Genomic DNA, 19,125 nt, shown 5'->3' on the forward strand with positions numbered 1-19,125 from the left:
CATGGTATGTAGCCTGGGCCTCAGTTTCCCCTAACTGACCTGCCCTAGATCACACTGGGACTAGACAGCTAAGCAGGGAATTGAACCCAGGTCTCCTGTTCTAGGCCAGCCCCTAACTACTGGACCATCCTCACTCTCTTTCTCTGAGAACAGCCCTAGAGAAGGTTGCAGTGGGGCACAGCAGGCTCCTGAGGGGCATCACTTAAGACCCAAACACCTCACAAGGCTGTGCCCTATCCCATGGGGTCTGGTGGTGATTAGGTCTTTGGCGGTCACTAAAAGCCCAGAGCCTGGTGGGAGTGCTGACAGGGCACTTGCTACGCTAGAAAGGCACTGTTCTCCTTCCATGCTTCCAATCTGCCCACTCTGGATCTCCAGCCTAGCCTAGTGCATGCTGCATATTGGGGGCTGGCTCTGGCAAGGGGATCACCAAAGAGCTGGTGGCAAAGCTGTGTTCTAAGGAGGGGTTGGAATGGAGGGAGGGGAGGCTGTTTGGGACGGGAGAGGTATTTAGATCTTACTACAGCTTAGCGTAGTGCCTACCTGCACTACCTACTGCAGCTTCTACTGAATCCACCTCTTCCTGCCCCCAGTGGTGTGTGCTACTTTACTGCTGGTGCATTCCACCCCAGAAGTAGCTGCTTTCTTAGGGATAGAAGAGGGAAGTTGAGTGCACTAGGTGAGAGGTGCTAGACGACTCTGAGTCATAAGGAGTTATTGACATTGGCTCAGAAGCAGGCAGTGGGCAGCACAGTTATGTCTTGAGTCTCCAGTGCTTTTTTGGGGGGGGTGAGGAGGAGGGAGAAGCTGGGGAGTGTTAGCAGGGATGACTCAAAGCTTATGAACTCCAAGCAGCAGGAGGTCGGAGACCTGTTGGAGGAAGACTGTAGCTGGGCAGCAGGCAAAGGCCAACGGGTGGGGAAGCCAGAGTTAATCCCATCGCTCTGATGGCCAGCCTCACTGGGAACCTCGCCAGCCTTGCAACAGCTTGAATTGCACCTTCCTAGTTGGCTAAGTGAGCAACAAGGCTTTGGGCTTGGGGGACTCTGGCCTCTTGCCTTCTGAGGTCCCCAAAGAGCTGCCACCCCTCCACAGCAACTGTCCTAATTGCAGCTGCTGCACCAGCCCATCGACTGTCTCCATGCACTGGTGGAACCGATCCATGCCCTGGCAAGGCAGGTAAGTGACTGCTGCCCTCTCCATTTTACAGATAGGAAAACTGAGGCACGATGTGACTTGCGTGAGGGCACACAGCGAGTCAGTCAGAGCTGCCAGTCGAGGCCGGGGCTCCTGCCTGCAGGCCAGAGCGGTAGCCACTAGCCCCAGCTCCCCGGCTGGTGCACCCGCCAGTAGCTCTTTGGATATAAAGCAAAGGGTCAGAAGTCGAGGCCTCTGCCCTCCCCCTTCTTTTGAGGAGTGGAAGAAGTGGGCATGACTCAGCATTGGGCATGTCCTGGCCTTCCTGGGGCCGGAGGGGGGAGCAGCCAGCATGGTTCCGGTTATTAATACTGCGCAATGAACCCAGGAACCTGCTAGGGCTTAGACGCAAAGACTGGACTCAAACCTCTAATTAAACTGCAGTTGTGTAGCGCCACCCGCCCAGCAGGTGCTCGCTTCTCTCCGAGGCAGGGCCGCTGCAAGCATTTAGGTGACCTAGGCGGTCGCCTAGGGTGCTGGGATCTGGGGGGCACCATTTTCTTCGGCAGCGACCGCGGCAGCCGGATCTTCGCCTGCCCCGGTCGCCGCTGGCATTTAGGCGGAGGGAGCTGGGGCAGGGGAGCATGGGGGGCGGTATGCAGGGGAACTCCCTGCCTCCTCCCTGAGCAGGCTGTGGCTGCTTCACTTCTCCGGCCTCCCAGGCTTGCGGTGCCAATCAGCTTAGGCCCACAAGCCTGGGAGGTGGGAGAAGTGAAGCAGCGAAGGCTGCTCCTTCAGCACAGGGGTGAGCTGGGGCGGGGGCACCTCAGGCCAGAGAGCTGCCATGGGGAGGCGCAAGGTGGAAGGTTCGCCTAGAGCTGGAAACATCCTTGCACCTGCCCTGCTCTGAAGGGGGAGGTTTAGTCTCCCGATCTTTGTTGAAGGGACCTGGAGCATTGTACAAACCCCAAAGGGATATGGGCAGGGTGGGGCCGCCTCCCCCAGGGCCGCACCAGCCGTGGGGTTTACTCTCTCCTCCTCCCTGGTGTTAAGCTTGCTAGGCTGGGACGTGACACGCTTTGGGGTCCCAGTGACAGTGGTTTCACTGCAGGGTTGCTGGGAGCACCGGGCAGGGGGCGGGAAGCTGCTCTGGGGGGCTCTTGCAAGGGGCCTGCTCCTGCCCCCGGGACCATCCCGGGCAGCCCCGCGCCTTGCTGGGAGCGGGATGCCAGGCTGCCCTGGGCTCTCCTGGCCCAGCGGGCCGGGACTGAAAGCTGCAGAGCGCACAGCGGGTCCCTCCCGGCAGTTCCCCCTCTCCGGGCCTGGTGCGCGGCTCCCACTGGGCTCCCCGGGGGTCTCGGAAGCACGGCGCAGTTCGGGTCCAGGCGTGAGACCGAATCCCCCCCGGGTGTACCCGCACCGCGCTCAAAGGGGCAGTGGGGGGGCACTTAGCTGTCCAGGCCCCCGACCCCTGCAGCAGAGGATCATTTCCTGGGGGGCTGGTGCCCCCTGGGGGGGCGGGGGCGGAGTTCGGCGGGGGGGGGCCTCTGGCGTCTGTTCTCTGTTTGTTTGAATCCCCCCGCCCCGCAGGAGCGGCCGGGGGAGAATGGAGCGTCCTTTGAACGCGCTCCAGCAGTGACAGGTGGCCTGAAAGGCGACGCGTAAGGGGCTCACGCTGGTGTAAGGGACACGGCTCTCCGCACACTAATCCGGCTCCGTCCCACGGATATAGAAGGGGGCGGCTCTGTCCCAGCACGGGCACAGCTCGGATGCTGCTCCGACCGCCGGCTGCACGGGGGCCCCAGGTAAGCGGGCCCTCGGCCCCCCAAGGGGAGAGCAGGCCCGGCTCAGCGGGGCTAAGGGCTGCCTGCCTGCCGTCTCTGGGTGGCCGGGGGCCGGAGCTCTGCTCTCGGCGCTAAGCAGCCCCGGCTCCCCGGCTGCAGCGCTGCGCTCCGCGGGGGGTTGGATTCCGGTGCCGGGGGGCTGCGCTGCCCCTGCCCAGGGGCCGGGCACGTCCAGTCTGCGCGGGGGGCGGGGGGGTTGCCAGGGGCTCCCCGGTGGGGTTTGGCCGCTGACATCCCGGCCCTTCTCTCTAGGGCATGGCGAGGGGGTGCTAGGACCCGCGCTCCCCAGGGCCGCCGCAGCAGGAAGCCCCGAGCAGGGCAGCCGAGCATGGAAGCAGGTAACGGTGCCCCGCGAGCTGGCCTGGGAGGTGGCTGGTCCCCCCGGGACACCGGGGGATCTGCCGCAGCAGGGACTGCCTACACCGCTGGGCGGGACGGGGGTGTCGCTATGCTGCCTGGTGCGGCTCTGGCTGCTGCTTCCTCCACGCGGGGCTCAGTCCTGCGTGTGGCCCCGGCCTCGGGGCCTCGCCAGGGCGCACAGGAAACCGCCCCACTCCAGACCTCAGAGCAGCGTCTGCCCCATACCTGGAGGCGGGATTCCCCAGCAGCTGATCGGCTTCCCCTCTCGCCACCTGTCTGCAGTGAGGGCAGCCGCCCCAGGCCCCCACATGCGGGTCTGCACGCTAATGCTGGGACCCCCACCCCCGCCTAGGAATTGCTGAGTCTCCACCTGGTGCCAGCCTAGGACCAGAGTGTAGTCAAGGCCATGGCCTGAGCCCCCTGAACTCCCCGGGCCGGTGTGGGGGAGGCCTCAGCCCATCTGCCTGGCAGCCAAAGGCCTTGGGGCGGCAGGGGGTCCCCACTCCCCTGGAGACCTTCAGCTTGCTTCCTACAGAACTGCTCCTCTTGTGCTGATCTGGCCAGGGGGGAGCCTGGCCCTGAGCCTCATGGGCCCTGCCTCCCAGTGAGCGCCGCGGCCAGCCCCGGGTGCGGGACAGGGACCCCCCTCGCCCCACCCAAGTACCCCGACAAAGCCAGTTGGAAGGGCACGAGGCGTCCCTGTGCATGCCGTCTGGAGCCAGGGGGTCGGGAGTGAGAAGGGAGAGCAGAAGGCCTGTCTGGCCATCTTGCACAGGGTCTGAACCCAGGGACTTGCCTATGTAACGAAGGGAAGCTGAGAGCTAGGATCGGGGTTTGTGGGTCTCTTCTCTGGGGGTGGATCAGACCCCTCTGGGGAGCTATTGACTTTCTTCTCTTGTGCAGAAGCCTCGCCAAGGCCCGCAGAGATGCTCCAGGGTTTGGAGGGCCCCGCAGAGCAGCCAGCCGCTGCCATGGTTCCTTCGGAGGGGGCGCCCGTGGGCCAGAACACCGGGCCTTGCACCAACGTGGGGGAGGGCACGGCCCCTGGAGGAGCAGAGAGCCTGCCCCAGTCTGCCCCAGGAACCTCGCAGCCAGTGGCGAGAGGAGAAAAGGCAGAGCCTGGAGAGAAAGGCGTCCCCGTGGCTGGGAAGGGGACGAAGGCCAGTGAGAAGAAAGCAGTGGCCAAAGAGGGGGCAGAAAGCCAGAACCAGCCTGCGGCCTCCAAGCACGAGCCCCCAGCTCCCCAGCGGAGCCAGAGCTGTCCCGTCAGCAGCCAGAGGTAACATCTCACTTCTCTCTCTAGGAATCTGATCCTCTCGGGAGGCTAGCCTGCTGGTTTGGTGCAGTGGGGAGGCCCTAGAGTGTCTCCTAATGCTAAGGTCCCCTCTCTTCATCCACCCTCCCTGCTCTGCACCCCAGTCCTCCACATGTGCCTGGTTTGCAGTGTTTGCAGTAGGGTGGGCTCCCTGGAGAACCACATGCCAAAGGGAAGTCACCTGGTGGGGTACAGCCTCCTCCTCTCTGGGGAGGTGCAGCCTGTGCTCCCACGTTGGATGCTCTTCTGAGATCCTGGCCTCTTTGGGACCGTCTTCCCTTGGGCCCCACCCTGCCACTGGAGTCAGCCCGCTCCTGGGTACAGAACATGCCTCCGGGGCCCAGCCTCCGGGGTCCCCTTCCACTCAGGCGCTCAACCTTCGGAGGGGCTTCCCTCGCCCCCATGGGCACAGGAGCTTTCCGGAGCGGGGTGAGGTGCAGACTAGGGCGAGCAGCTTGGCTCTGTCTTCGGAGGCATTAACGGCGGATTGGATCAGGCGTGCCAGGCTCACACTGCTACCTCTCACTTTCAGACCAGGGGAGGAGCCCGGGGGGGTGAAGATGGGAGTTGAAGGGGCCTCAGCAGCATGTGCAGAGAAGAGCCCTCAGGGTCCAGCAACTCCTGCCGAAGGAGCCAGCGCTTTGCCAGCAGAGCCAAGTCTTGTGGAGGTGCCTGGCCCTGCTTCGGATGCCCCCAGAGCCCAGACTTGTCCAGAGAAACCCACCCCAAGTGAGGTGCCCAGCCCAGCTAGCAGCAGTGAGGACGTGACCCCTGTAGAGCCCCCCAGCTTGGTGGGGCTACCCCACCCTGCTTCAGACGAGACCCCTGCAGAGCCCCCCAGCTTGGTGGGGCTACCCCACCCTGCTTCAGACGAGACCCCTGCAGAGCCCCCCAGCTCGGTGGGGCTACCCCACCCTGCTTCAGACGAGACCCCTGCAGAGCCCAGCTCAGTGGAGCAGCCTTCTCCAGCCTTGGACAGCCCTGGAAATGCAGGGAAAACAGGCCCTGTGGCTGAGGAACAGCCACCTTCATCAGAGGAGGAAGAAGTGGAGCCCCCGCCCAGCCCCTACCTAACGCCAGACTTTGGGAAAGAGGACCCTTTCCAGATACTGGGTAAGGCTGTGCCGTCTCTTAGGCATGTAGGGTGGGCTCCATCCAGGCACAGCGAGGGTGCCGGTGTCTCTGACTCACTGCCCACCAATGGCACTCCAGCTACTGGTTCCCTTTAAACGAAGCTGACCTGTCCCCGGGCCAGGATCCTGCTGCTGGGATGGGAAGCCTTGTGTCCGCTCTGAGGCTGGCATGTTCTTGCTGCTTTCTTTTGACACAGTGCGAGGCCCAGAGAGAGCCTCTCCCTGTGCTATCTAAGAGCAGGGCAGGAGTCCCAAGAGCTCCCTGGGACGTGTCACTCAGATCTTTGCACTATCTGCATTGCCTGCCTAGGACAGCGTGTCCTGGAGCAGTGCAGATTGACAGTGCAGGGGTGTTGAGAGGGAGGGCAGGCTGGGGCCCGAGCAGTGAGCAGTGGGGAATGCAGGGTTGGAGCGTGGGGATCAGAGGGCCGGGAGCGAAGGGCTAGCTCTCCAGAACTGAAGGGTGGGTGGCACAGCATGGAAATACCCTGGGGCTGGGCTGGGGGCCCAGGATCAGCAGCGTGGGAGGGACAGTGCTGGGTGGAAGTGTGGGGTGTGCATAGGGCTGGGGGAATGCAGACTGTGGCTTGAGGGGAGCTTGGTGGTCAGCATGGAATCGGGGGTCTGTGACTGCAGAGGGGGCTGTGAGGATCTTTCAGGGGCTGTCAAGGAGATTGGTGGGGTCCAAAGGGGACTAACAGGGTTATGGAACAAAACTGGAGCTGCTGATGGGCTTGATAACCTTCTGATTTATTGTCAGGCTCCTGGGTGGTCTGCGGCATCCTTCGCTATTTATAGGGGGGGCCACGTGCTGTGACTCAGCAGCGAAGTGACAGGAGCGTGAGGCGAGGGTGGAGGTGCTGGCTGCAGGCTGTACCAGGCTTTGCCACTAGGTGCCGGCCTCGCCCCAGGAGTGGGTGAAGCTTTGGGTCCACCAGCCAGGAGGGAGGGGGGGCTGCTTCCTGAGGATCTCGCCAGCCCCATAGACTCAGCTGAGAAGGAAGGAAGCAGCGGGGTGGTCCCATGTATCTTGTCTCTGCAGATGATGTTCCTCCACCACCTGCTCCCTTCGCCCATCGTATTGTCTCCCTGAAATCCGGCACCGTGAACAGCAAGTTCAACATCAACACCAAGGAGATGCTGGGAGGGTAAGAGCAAGCAGCTAAGGGAAGTGCCGTGGGCTGGGAGACTGGCCCGGGGCGCAGCCGGGCCCCAGCCGTGTTTTCTGTTTTGTGGGAAACTCCGTGATTTTGGGAAAAAAAATTCTATTTAGAAATAGAGAGGGGAAGCCCCAACCATCAACAGTTCCTGCAAAATGAAGTTTCTCAAACTCTCCCTTGGACCCATTGAAATAGTTAGTTTGTTCTGATGTCATTTTTTTGAACCTTAAAAAATGCTTGTAAAACAATGTTTGTTTGTTTTTTCATTTCAAAAAGCCATTTAGAAACCAAATCAAACCGTTCTGCTCCGAAAACGTCACCCTGGGACATTTAGATACTTTCAAAATGTTTCATTTTTCTTTTTTGAAAATAACCCAACTTTTGTTTCTGTTGCCGTGTCTCTCCAAACCTTCAGCCCTTGTCTGGCCATTTCAATTAAACGTTTCCACCCGCACTACTCCTGGTGGTGGCCCTGGCTTGCCACCACTTCCCCTGTCCAGCTCTGCCTGCTTTGAGCCCCCAAAGTGGGCAGAGATGGAGGGAGACTTGTGCTCAGGCTGCCTGAGGCAGATGTTCGTCATTTGGTACTTGGCACCTCCCAGAGACAAGGTGCCCCTCGCTTGGCAGACTGGAGAGACCAAGTGTTCAGCTGAAGATTCGTCCCAGCTCAGTACAGTGGGCCCAGCCCCATCTCTGCTGCCCCACTAGTGCCTGTCCATGTGCTACCAGGACCTTGTATGCCCTTTTCATCCTGAGCACAGAGGGAGAACCAGGGGTCATCAAATAAAATTAATAGGCAGCAGGTTTACAACAAACAAAAGGAAGTATTTCTTCACACAACGCGCAGTCAGCCTGTGGAACTCCTTGCCAGAGGATGTTGTTAAGGCCAAGACTATAACAGGGTTCAGAAAAGAACTAAATAAGTTTGTGGATGATAGGTCCACAATGGCTATGAGCCAGGATGGGCAGGGATGGTGTCCCTAGACTCTGTTTGCCAGAAACTGGGAATAGGAGACAGGAGATGGATCACTTGATGATTCCCTGTTCTGTTCATTCCCTCTGGGACACCTGGCACTGGCCATTGTCAGCAGACAGGATACTGGACTAGATGGACCCTTGGTCTGACCCAGTCTGGCCATTTTTATGTTCTCATTAGCCCACTGTCTAGTGCCCTGCCCTGCCCTGTGGGAGAGCCGGACTGGATCTGTAGAGTCCTGCCCTGTGTTGACAAGGGCTGGGCATGCTGCGGAGTCCTCCTCTCTGGAACAGAAGTGCTGCTTCTTGGTCATCAGTGCCTCCTTGGATGAAGGAAATCCATTGAACAGCCCTGAGGGGAGCCTTGTGCAGGGCTTCTGGGGCTAAAACCAAGCTTTTCACTTAGGAACGCGCCTTCTCCAGGCTTGGAAACCCCAAGAATCCAGTGACCCCCTGGGACTGAGCTTTAGTTCATGTAACCGGTCAGTTACCCTGAGAACTGGTAACCCACCTCCCTGCCCACTCCTTTCTATGGGGTGCCAGCGAATGGGCATTGTAACCACTGATGTCCCCGCTGAATTTGGCCTCTTTGCAGTTAGCCTCTGAGCTTGCCCTCTTGCCTCTGGCTAGATCATGCCTGGTGGGGGGGAGGTGAGGGGGGAATCACAGCTGCTACTAACTGCTTTTCTTTGTCCTAGGGGGAAGTTTGGCGAAGTTCGCACGTGCACCGAGAGAGGAACGGGGCTCAAACTTGCAGCCAAAATCATTAGGAAACAGGGCTCGAAGGACAAGGTGCGTCCTGAGTGTTCCTGAGTCTGCCTGTGCATGTGTCTCTGTGTGGCTGTGTCTGTGTAGCCATGCGTTAGCCTGGACAGAGACACATGCTCATCTGTGCACTGTGTGCCCTGGGTGGGGTGTGTACGTCTGCCAGTCTGCATGCACATGAACGAACATGTGACTGTGTGCGGGCCAGCCACCGGCGGGAGTGCCAGCAGACCTGGGCTTGAGCGGGTGGCTTGGCGTGTTGACTCTGTGGGCTGTGACTGCCGACTCCCCCAGCCCTGCCCACGCGTTGACGCAGTGCATGTCCCACAGGAGATGGCCTTGGTTGAAATCGAGGTGATGAACCAGCTGAACCACAGGAACCTGATCCAGCTCTATGACGCCATCGAGACACCACGGGAAATCATCCTCTTCATGGAATTGTGAGTATCACCCATCGGCATGGGGCTGCGGCTGGGCGGCAGCCTGGGCAGCTTGACACAGGAGCTTCCTGACGGTGCTGTGCTTGTTCACCGAGGGCGGGGAACCTCCTTCCTCCTGGGCAGTCTTGCTCAGCCGCTGTCCCCTGGTGGGAGTTACCGTGCAGTGACAGGTCCCAACAAGGGCTCCTTCTCCCCACTTCCTTGTGCTCTGGCTGGAGGATTCCCTGCCCAGGCAGTGCTCGGTTCTGCTTGCATCCCAGTCCCTGGTACCCGGTCTGGAAGAGTCGATCTGTAGCCCATACCCCTGAAATGAAGGCAATCTCGCTAACCTCCCTCTTGCTGTGCTGGGATCTTGGCTAGGATAGCCTCTCCGCTAACCTGCCTGGAGCTAGGATGGGGGGGCTGCCTGCCCCTGCCTCCAGCTTCCCTCTGACTGTTCCCTGTCTGGGGTCTCCCTGCAGAATTCCCCTTCTCTCACGAACCTGTACCCAGAATGAATGACCTCCTGCGCTGTCCAGTTCCTCTGCGCCACAGCCTTGGCCAGGGGTCTCCTTAGTAACCCACCCTCTGCATCCCCATGCTTCAGGAGAGGGGCACCCTGCTCTGCCTCTGCCCTGGCCGGGGGAGGTCCTGCGAACTGTGCCCCTGGAACCGCGTAGGGGAGCGTCTCTATGCAGGGGCAGGGCAGGGTGGCTCGGCTGTCACTTGCCTGGCCCGTGGTGGCCGGGGTCTGCTCGTCGCAGTCCGGTGACGCTGTGGTTGGTCTGTGCACAGCGTGGAGGGTGGGGAGCTCTTTGAGCGCATCATCGACGAGGATTACCAGCTGACAGAAGTGGACTGCATGGTGTTCGTGAGGCAGATCTGCGACGGGATCACCTTCATGCATCAGATGCGTGTCCTGCACTTGGACCTCAAGGTGCCACATGTGGAGGGAGGGGGTACAGCGAGGCTGGGGGGCTGGGGGGGAACCTTCCTAGGTTCTGAAGCTGGGCTGAAGGGCTGCTCTCAGTGAGAAGAGAGCCCCTGGCAGTGGGGCCTGGGCGTGAGGAGGGCGCGTGCTGCCTGGGGGGAGCTCGGTACGTGAGTGCGTAACAAGCCCAGCCGGATCATGTCTGGGGAGAAGAGGCATCCAGAAGCAGAAACTTCCAACTCCTGAGCACAGGGAGTCCCGCGGGTAAGTGCTGGTGGCAGCACTGGGCCCCAGAGGGAGACCATCACCCTGGGCTCCATCCCGCGGGCTAGTGAGGCTGGAGTCTTGGCTTTGCAGACCAGCCCAGGCCGAGTCGGTGTGGCTTGTATGCAGGTAGAACCGTGGGCTCCATTCCGATCCGGGGTCCGTTCCAAGCTATTCAAAGGGCAGATCTCAGCATGTGGACTGGGAGCAGGGCCCTAGGGGCCTGGGGAGAGCCGAGGGGGATCTGTGGCACATCGCTGCGGCTGGTCCGGGTGGGTCTAAGAGCAGTGTCCGTCTCTCGTTCAGAGCCTACAAACTGCAGTCCTAGCATCCGCTGAGGTACTCTGGTGTCGGGGCTGGCAGGGGCTGGCCAAGGAACAATCTGGGAGAGGCGAGTCTCTCGGACTTGCTCCATTCACGGCTTGGCCTGGGAGACACTGGCAGTCAGAACTAGGAATGCATTGGGAGAGGCAGGCATTTTAACTCCTCTTGGGCTCCAAGCCTCTCCGTCACTCCAGTGCCTAAGAGGGGCTCGGGGCAAGGATGTGAAAGGTGCAGTGGCCTCCACTGAGGTGCAAGGACTGGCGCTGTACGTGGTCTGAGAACCCTGCAGACTACATCCCTGATGCGTCTAAGGGATGGAGGGGAAAACTGGCCTAGCCTCCAGCGGGCCTTTGTCTCAAACTCCCCTGCGGGTGGCCTGTAATCGCACCCTGGGCTGGGGTAGGCGGGCGCGTAGCCGTGAGCTGGGTTCTAACCTCAGGAACTTCATCCCTGCAGCCTGAGAACATCCTGTGTGTCAGCTCCACGGGGCACATGGTGAAGATCATCGACTTTGGGCTGGCGCGAAGGTAACTCCCCTCTCTCTGGGGCTTGGCTTGCTCCTTCTCTCCTCCTGCTTTTCTCCCTTCCCACATCCTCTGGGGCTGGGCAAAGGCCATGCTCGGGGACCAGCTGCACTGGCCTTACGCCTGACCCTGCTGTGGGCCCTGAGGAAGGGCAGGAAGGAATCCCAGCGGGGTGGGGTGGAATCTGCAGTCTGGGCTTGGCAGCAGTTCTGCCGAGTCAGCCATGCCCCGCAGGGGATAGCGGTTTGGGGCCGTTATAATAACCGGCTTGGTTCTGGCTCAGGCTGGGGCCAAGCCAGGATGTTTCTTCCCTGGGTCGGAGCAGCACAGCGCCAGAGTGACATGTGGGTGGAGGTGGTGAATGTGGACGGGCGGGGGTGCTCTCACTGACCCGGCTCTTCCTGCCCACAGATACAACCCACGGGAGAAGCTGAAAGTCAACTTTGGGACCCCTGAGTTCCTGTCCCCGGAGGTGGTAAACTACGACCAAGTCTCCTATTCGACAGACATGTGGAGTCTGGGCGTGATCACCTACATGTTGTAAGCGTGGGCCCAGGTTGGGTGGCACTAGGGCTGGGGGAGAGTGAGAACCACTCTGGGATTTACCCAGTGACGTGGCCGGGCTGGCGGCAGAGCTGTGTGAGAGAGGAGTACAAGGCAGCTGTTAGAGCCAAGGGCTGGCAAGAGAACCTGGGTTCCAGTCCAGTCGTCAGGTGACCTTGGGCCAGTCTCCGAGCCTCAGTTTCTCCATCTGTAAAACGAGGCAGGGTACCTCCTCGGGTGCCTGAGGCGATGTGGATAGAGGCCACCAGCCTCCAGGGCTGACCCTGCCAGTTGTCACCTCTCCCCAGCACTGACTGCCCTCTCTCAAAGCTGTCCAGCGGCTGCTCAGAGCTGGGTGGCTGGAACATCTGGGAGGGGCGGGCTGTGCAAGCGGACAGGAAATAGCTCACCTCTCCCGGCTGAGACAGGATGGGAACGCAGCAAGATGCCAGCTGGGAACACACTGGTTCCTTTCTAAGAGCACTGACGGCTGGCTTCCCGGCCTCTCTCCTCATGATCCCAGGCAGAGGGAGGGAGCGAGCGAGTGGTTTTGTGCAGAAGGAATTGGGAACCCGCTGAGGAACAGGGCCTGCGTCTTGTCCCTTCCCAAGGCTCCGAGCACAGCTTGAGACCTGTGATGTTTCCCTCCCTCCCTCCTCTCTTCCCAGACTAAGTGGCCTCTCCCCTTTCCTGGGAGATGACGACACTGAAACCCTGAACAATGTCCTGGAAGCCAAGTGGTACTTCGACGAGGAAGCTTTTGAGGGCATCTCGGACGAAGCCAAGGACTTCGTCTCTAATCTGATTATCAAGCAGAAGAGGTTTGAGTCTAGCCAAGGGCGGCCCAGAGCGTTTGGGTGCGGCCAGCACAGCTGCTATCATGCGCACAGGCCTGAGGCCAGCCTCTGGCAGCAAGCCCCCATCCATCACCTCCCACCTGTGGGCAGGTGACTCTGCTCCTTCCCCATGCGCGCCCGCGGCCTGGTGCAATGACTGGATGCTCCTATCTGAGTCTTGCCAAACTTGCTGGGGGTGCAGAGACAGGCAGCCCCAAGAGGACAACGCAGGTCCTTGCGCCTATGTTGACTGACGACCTGGCCAGCCTCCTCTTGCCCATTTCCCCTGGCTACACCCCATGGTAACAGCAGGGTCCATGCAGCATTGATGGCTCAGCCAGATCCTGGCCCTGGGGAAGGCGTCTCATAACCAGGGCTCTTGGAAAGAGGGAGGGGACTGGAGTCCTTTCCAAGCAAGGAAGGGAGGAGAGATCAGGCTCCAGTGCCTGGCCCCTGCCTCCACGGAGGATCTCAAGGTGAGAGGAGACTGTGACCCTACCCAGAGGAGGCAGCCGAGGAGGCCAGGCTCATGTGGCCGGCAGCAGCCTCAAGGCATGTGCAGGAATATGACTGCACCCTCCTTTCCCTCAGTGTGTTCTTGGGGTTAATTAACATAGGCCTGGGGCCAGTCACAAAAGGCTGCTGGCAGCACCCATGGGTCTGGGGTGGGGAGTGGAAAGCAGGAGCAATGCGCGGGCGATCGAACCCCACTAGGAGACAGGAGTCACCTGCATTCCTCTCCCTCGCAGCGGCCGGATGAGCGCGGCCAAGTGCCTCCAGCACCCCTGGCTGAACGACCTGGCCGAGAAGGCCAAGCGCTGCAACCGACGCCTGAAATCCCAGGTCCTGCTCCGGAAGTATGTCATGCGGCGGCGCTGGAAGGTACGAAGGAGGCTCCCCCTCGATCGCTGTGTGCCATGGGGACAGTCCTGTGTTGGGAGGGGAGGCCAGCCCATGGGGCGGCTGGGGCGCTGGCTCCCTGAAGGGATTGAGGGACGGGAGCTCCCAGAGCGAGCGCTCTGCCCCCACTCGAGTGCACAGAACAGGCAGCAGAGAGCCGTGCTAGGACTCCTGTGGGAGAGGAGGATGGGGCCCTACCTCTGCCAACAGTATGGGGCAGTAAGGAGGGAGAGCTTGAGGGTGTCTCTGTGCCCTAAGGCCTGGGGGAGCCGCTGCCCCAACTCTCACCCCCCATCCCTGATTTCATGGATTTGTCCCTCAGGGTGACCCCCCCATCCCTGACGTTAAAATGATGCTGGGGACCATGTTAGACGTGACACTGAAGGGAGCGGTAATTGTGTGGCGTACTCAAGGGCAGCAGAAATGGTCTCTGGAGTGAGGAGTCGCACTGTGCTAAGGGATGTGGAGTTTCCCTGAAATGTCTCTTACTCCTCACGTGGTTCTTCCCTCACTTCCATCCCCTGCTGTCACTGTCCCCTGTGTCCTGTGCAAAGGGCACCCTGTGCGTGCACCCCACATCAGGGACTGCTCTTTACGTACGGGGTAAACCCTAGGGTCTCTGCCCCCTGATTCTGTGCCTGCCCCAGGGCTTGGCCACAGAAGGAATCAATGTCAGGGCAGAGCGACTGCAATAGGGGGGCCACTCCCTTTGCCCGCAACCTCCTCCGAGCCTGGATCTGTGTTGTTGGTTTCCTCTCGGTGGGGGCTGGGCTTCGCTGCCAGCAGCCCCCGCCGCTTTCCTCTGTCCAGGGCGCTCTGCACTTCGCTTCTGTCTCTGATTCAGTCCTGACTGAGCTGGTGCTGGGAAGCCACGCAGGGGGCCAGGGATGTCTGTGGGTGTCCAGCTTATTTTGGCTAAGAAGTTTCTGAAAACGTTCCAGGCTTCTGAGCATGGGTGGCAGGCAGCTGGAAGAGTCACTGCTCAAAGACTGGCAGATGGTCAAGAGAAGCAGCTCTGTGGCCTGGTGGAAAGAGATCGGTAGATCCCCAGTGGCCCATAAGGGGATCCCCAGTGATCCTCTGGCTTTGAGAACCATTGCCGTCTACCACTTCCTAGCGCGCCTGCAGTGTCCCGCGCTGGGAGAGTTAGGGACTGGTGTATCTGAGTCCTACACCATCCCTTAAGAAAGGCCTCTTTAACGAGCGCTGTCCAGCCTCCAAATGGGGAATAACTTCTTTCTTGTTTCCCTAACAGAAAAACTTTATTGGCGTGTGTGCTGCCAACCGATTCAAGAAGATCAGCAGCTCGGGATCCCTGACGGCGCTGGGTGTCTGAGTGCAGGGCTGAGCTGGGTGGGATTCGAGCAAGGCCAAAGGGCAATCCCCTGAAATCTGAGCTGTGCACTGAAGGCCTGCTCCCTGGGGACTGCACAGGAGAGTGGCATTTAGTCCCTGCTTCTGGAGGCAGTAGGATCTCCACTTGGGTTTGGATTCAATCCGCTTCCCAAACACAGAGTTCACCGCTGGGGCAATGAATTGAGATACCCCAGTTCTGTACAGATGTGAAATTCCTGCTCCTACTGCGGTGAGATACCGCTGGATCCCATCCTGCTCTAGATTCTGTCCCTGCCATGAGATTCCTGCTCTGGATCCTATCCCACACTGCCACTGCTCTAGGGTCCGGACCTCTGGGATAATGCTGCTCTGGCTCCTGAACTGCTGTGAGATGACTCCTCTCGGTCCTGTGCCCTGTGTGAAGCTCCGGATCCGGATCCCAGGTTGCTGCAAAGCTGCCTTTGTGGATCTCCTGCTGGTTCAATACCACCACACTGGAATTCCCGCTGTCTGTGACATGGTTCCTGGATCCTGTACCACTAGGACATGCTATACCTTTGATTCCAGTTGAGATTACTGTTCTGGAGCTCACACAAGTGTGGTGTTGCCATCTTAGCACCCTGTCTCCCTGCTACAGATTCTGTGCTGCTGTGACAGCTACCCCACTGCACCCCATAGGCTCCTGATCCTAACCAACTGTGCAATTACCAGTCCAAGTCTCCTGCATCCCCTAGTGTGGCTGAGTCCCATCCTCCCTGTGCTGCTCTTGGCCTGGATCCTTTGCTGTAGTGAGACGACTGCGCTGAACTCGTCGAGCTGTGAAATTGCCAGTTGGAATCCCACCGCACGGTGCGACCGGAGGTGCAGAGAGCACCTTGCAAATCCTAGACTGCAGCATCGGTAGACTCCACTTTGCAATACCCTGCATTCTGCTGTTTGTGTTCCCCTCCCGTTCTGTGACTTGCAATGGGACATGCAGACCAGCCTGCTGAGTGCTGCAAGGTCTGTTCTCTTGCTGGGCTCAGTATGCACCACACACCAGTCACTACCTGAGAACCAAGATTCCTGCTCTCGGCCTCTGAGTGCAATAGGAGACTCGCCATGGCCCTGTCACCAGCATTGGTGGTCACAGCCTCAGGATTGCAGTGAGGTCTGTGTACGGCTGTCTGGATCTGTGCTCCCAGCTCCTGCGTGCAGGAGGAGTAACGTAACTGGGTGGTAGTGTCAGGATTTGCACTCGAGCCCTCTGAGTGCAGTATGCACTCCCTGGCCCACAGGTAGGATGGCTACTGCCAGCCTCTGGATCTGCTCCCCGCTGGACTAGCACGCGAGGCTGCTGCTTGAGCAGAAAATCGCCTCTCCCCATGATGAGGGGTCCTAGAAGCCAGCCTGCAGGGCCAAGTTCCTGTTAGTGCCGGGAGGCTCCGTGCACAGGAAAGGAGGAAGTGCAGAGCACAGATTCCAGGCGCGTTCCCCAGATGGAGGCCAGGGAAGAAAGAACGAGGCTTTGTGCTAGTTCCTAACCTCCCTGCCCTTCTGAGCTGCCAGCTGGGGGGAGGACACAACCTTCCCTTCACACGCCCCCCAGAAGATAAAGGCAAGAGCGCATCCTAATGCAGACCAGCTGGGCTCGCCTCTCCCCCTGCACATATGAAAGGACTGCTTCAGCACTGACCACCAACGCACAGGAACTGCCCTTCGCTCGCTGGGCCCAGGGACCCCCCGATGGGAGGAGAGTGTGGGAGATACCTCAGGTTCTGGAGATTCCTTTGCCTTCCATCCTGAGACTGAACCATCGTGCTCAACAGCTGGGTCCGAGGGAAACCCGCTGCAGACCTGCCAGTAATGTCTGAGCTGCACGGGGGGATCTAGGCCCCTCTAGCGTGGGAGCTGCCTCCCCTGGTGATGCGGGAGATCCGGTGCGGCCCAGTGTGCTGATGTAGGGGGTGGGGTGGGGGGATCCTCCATGGAGTCGGAGGGCTTGTGCCTCTCTTGGGAGGGGGTTTGCAGAGCGGGTGTGAGACCAGGCCCCCTGCCGCCCAGCTGACCCCTGGGCTTGGTGTCGTCCACAGGCGATTCGTTATGCAGAAGCCAGGGTGCTAGCTAACGGGCAGCCGGTATCTGTTAGGCACAGAAACAACCAGACAGCACCTGGCCCAGCCCCAAAGTGCCTCATCCACAGCCCATGCACTGAGCCACACCCGCAGCTGGGGTACATTGGTGGGACTCCATTGACCTCAGAGGATCTGCACCAGTTTACACCAGCTGAGGGCTGGATCTCTTCATTAGAACCCTTCTCCCTCTGCCCCATGTTCACCCGGGCTCCGCTGGATTTCCTCTGCCCAGCAGAGCACAGCCCCCAGCCCCCGTATGTGTGTGCCCTCCCTAGCAGCAGCCCCCGCAGTAGTGCAGAAAGACATACGTTCTCGTGAGAGAGCCCAGAGCTCTCGGCTTAATGTAAATAAATGTACAGGTCCGATGCCAAGTGCTTGTAGTGGATTGTATTGTACGAGGTGGGAGGGGCTGGCTCTGAGCCCCAGGCGGCCTTATGCTAAGGTCTTCATGTCCCCATCAGGAGCAGACCCTGAGATCAGCGAGTGGGTTAAATCTTCTCACCGCCCTCAGCATTTCCTCCTTGCCCATGTGAAATGAGCAAATGATGCTTGGCCTTTACGGAACCCTTCTGCCCTAGCTAGGCCTCCTCCAGCTTCTCTGGGGTGATCCGACCAGCTCCTCCGCTTCCCAGTCACTGCCTTAGACTGAAAATGGCTTCCTGGCTACCAGCCAGCTGCGGTGCCAGCCTGGGCCTGGACCTCTGAGTTCCTCTTCCCTGCCGATGTAGGAGAGCTGAGGATTGAACCCCGGCTCTCTGTAGCTGCTCAGGATTCAGTGTCTCAGGTCCCTGGCTCCTGTCCACAGGGTGCCTTCGGCATTCGTGCTGGGGGGGCAAGAAGCCAGGTGTTGAAGCGAATCTCGCATTTATTCTTAGGCCTTGGCCCTTAGAGCAGGATCTTCCTTCCACTGCAGCTTCCTGTGCCCCTTCTCCAGTCCCCAGCTCCCTCCCATGCTCCCCACCCTGCTCACAGAATGATGCCCCTTCAGTTCTGTCCGGGCTGCTGGCTGTCCTCTCCCCTCTCCAGATACTCAGTGCATGAGGGGCAGGTGCTCAACCACTCCAGAGCTGAGCGCGGGATAAGAATTTATATCCCATGGAATTGGGTCCCCAAGCTGCCAGGAGCGGGGGGAGGCACTCTGTGTGTGGGCCGGGGGCCTCTCTGCTTAGCTGGGGAGTAGGGAGCTGAAGCCATCTGCCCATGGGGGCCTGTGTCAAACGAGCTTGGGTCTCAGTCCAGCTACCAGTGGGATGGTGTCCACAGCCCAAACCCCTCCACCTTCCCTGGCATCCCCAGCTGCGAGGACAGGGCTGCCTGAGCCATGGGGCTCACTCCCCCTCGACTCCCTGCAGCTTGGAGCAGAGGCTAGTGGCAAGGCAGGGTGGGACGTTCCAGCACTGCTGCCTGTGCTATGGCTATTCTGTGGTGGAGCAGAGGGCTGAAGGTCCAGGCCTGCCACCCTCGCCTCTTCTTTACAGACCAACAACCTCACTGCCCAGGGGGCTTCCTCCCCAAGCATCCCTTGTCCCCACATGCCATGGCTAGGCTGTGAACTGCAGGGAACCTGCCAGGGGCTGAGTAGTGCTGCCCCTTTCCAGCCAGGGGCCAAGTAGGGGGCTGTCCCTTTCCAGCCGGGGGCCGAGTAGGGGGCTGCCCCTTTCCAGCCGGGGGCTGAGTAGGGGGCTGTCCCTTTCCAGCTGGGCGCTGAGGCGGTAACATTCCAAGGCAGGCTGGCCAGGGCTGGAGCTGCAGGCTGCACCCACAGTTCGGTGGAATATGCCCCCTGAGGCTCTGTCTGACAGGGGAGGTTGGATGCTGCTGTTTGAACAGGGCTGAGACAAAAGGGGATGGTGCAGTTGGGGTCTGGGGCTCAGGGGCGGGGGGTGGATGTTACAGGCTGTGGGGGAGGGGGCTGGGCTGCTGACCCTCAGTTACAGCACTCTGCTGGAAGCTGCCCAGGATGAGGTGTTTCGCTTGCCCGCTGGGGTTGGGTCAGGGGGCCCTGCCTGCCCTGGGCTCTGCCCCCACCCCAGCTGGTTCTGCTCCCCGATCTCACCCGCTTCCCCTCTTGCTGGCAGTCTCTCTTTCTTGGAGACGGGAGCAAGGCCCCTCTCTGGGAGAGACCGAAATGTGCCTCTCCCCTTGCCACCGCGGCACTGGAAGCTGGCCGCTCAGGGCTTGCCAGCGCCGCGTCCCCTGTCACTTTCACCACATCGCTCCCTCTGGCTAATGGAGCGGGAAACGGG

The 19,125-nt window shown here is 60.2% G+C and overlaps 1 protein-coding gene across 2 annotated transcripts; it reads left to right on the forward strand.

Moving 5' to 3' along the window:
• Nucleotides 1–948: 948 nt before the first annotated feature.
• Nucleotides 949–17,250, forward strand: MYLK2 (myosin light chain kinase 2). Of its 2 annotated transcripts, XM_050918287.1 has the most exons (15): nucleotides 949–1,179; nucleotides 2,728–2,942; nucleotides 3,234–3,319; nucleotides 4,245–4,620; nucleotides 5,189–5,560; nucleotides 5,612–5,769; nucleotides 6,832–6,937; nucleotides 8,623–8,716; nucleotides 9,020–9,129; nucleotides 9,904–10,045; nucleotides 11,084–11,154; nucleotides 11,563–11,691; nucleotides 12,363–12,515; nucleotides 13,280–13,412; nucleotides 14,686–17,250. In XM_050918287.1, the coding sequence occupies exons 3-15, from the start codon at nucleotides 3,310–3,312 to the stop codon at nucleotides 14,764–14,766; spliced, it is 1,935 nt and encodes a 644-aa protein (XP_050774244.1). In that variant the 5' UTR covers nucleotides 949–1,179; nucleotides 2,728–2,942; nucleotides 3,234–3,309; the 3' UTR covers nucleotides 14,767–17,250. The 2 variants fall into 2 exon arrangements, with proteins under 2 accessions (XP_050774244.1, XP_050774243.1); XM_050918286.1 differs by having other exon boundaries at nucleotides 950–1,179; nucleotides 5,189–5,769.
• Nucleotides 17,251–19,125: the final 1,875 nt, after the last annotated feature.

Source organism: Gopherus flavomarginatus, chromosome 11 (genome assembly GCF_025201925.1).
Source record: "Gopherus flavomarginatus isolate rGopFla2 chromosome 11, rGopFla2.mat.asm, whole genome shotgun sequence".
NCBI classification, from domain to species: Eukaryota; Metazoa; Chordata; order Testudines; family Testudinidae; genus Gopherus; species Gopherus flavomarginatus.

What these genes read in the sequence shown, in the direction of transcription:
- MYLK2 (XM_050918286.1), top strand. An exon ending in TCCTGCACTTGGACCTCAAG is followed by an intron (nt 10,046 to 11,083) that starts GTGCCACATGTG and finishes TCATCCCTGCAG; the next exon opens with CCTGAGAACATCCTGTGTGT. An exon ending in GGCGTGATCACCTACATGTT is followed by an intron (nt 11,692 to 12,362) that starts GTAAGCGTGGGC and finishes CTCTCTTCCCAG; the next exon opens with ACTAAGTGGCCTCTCCCCTT.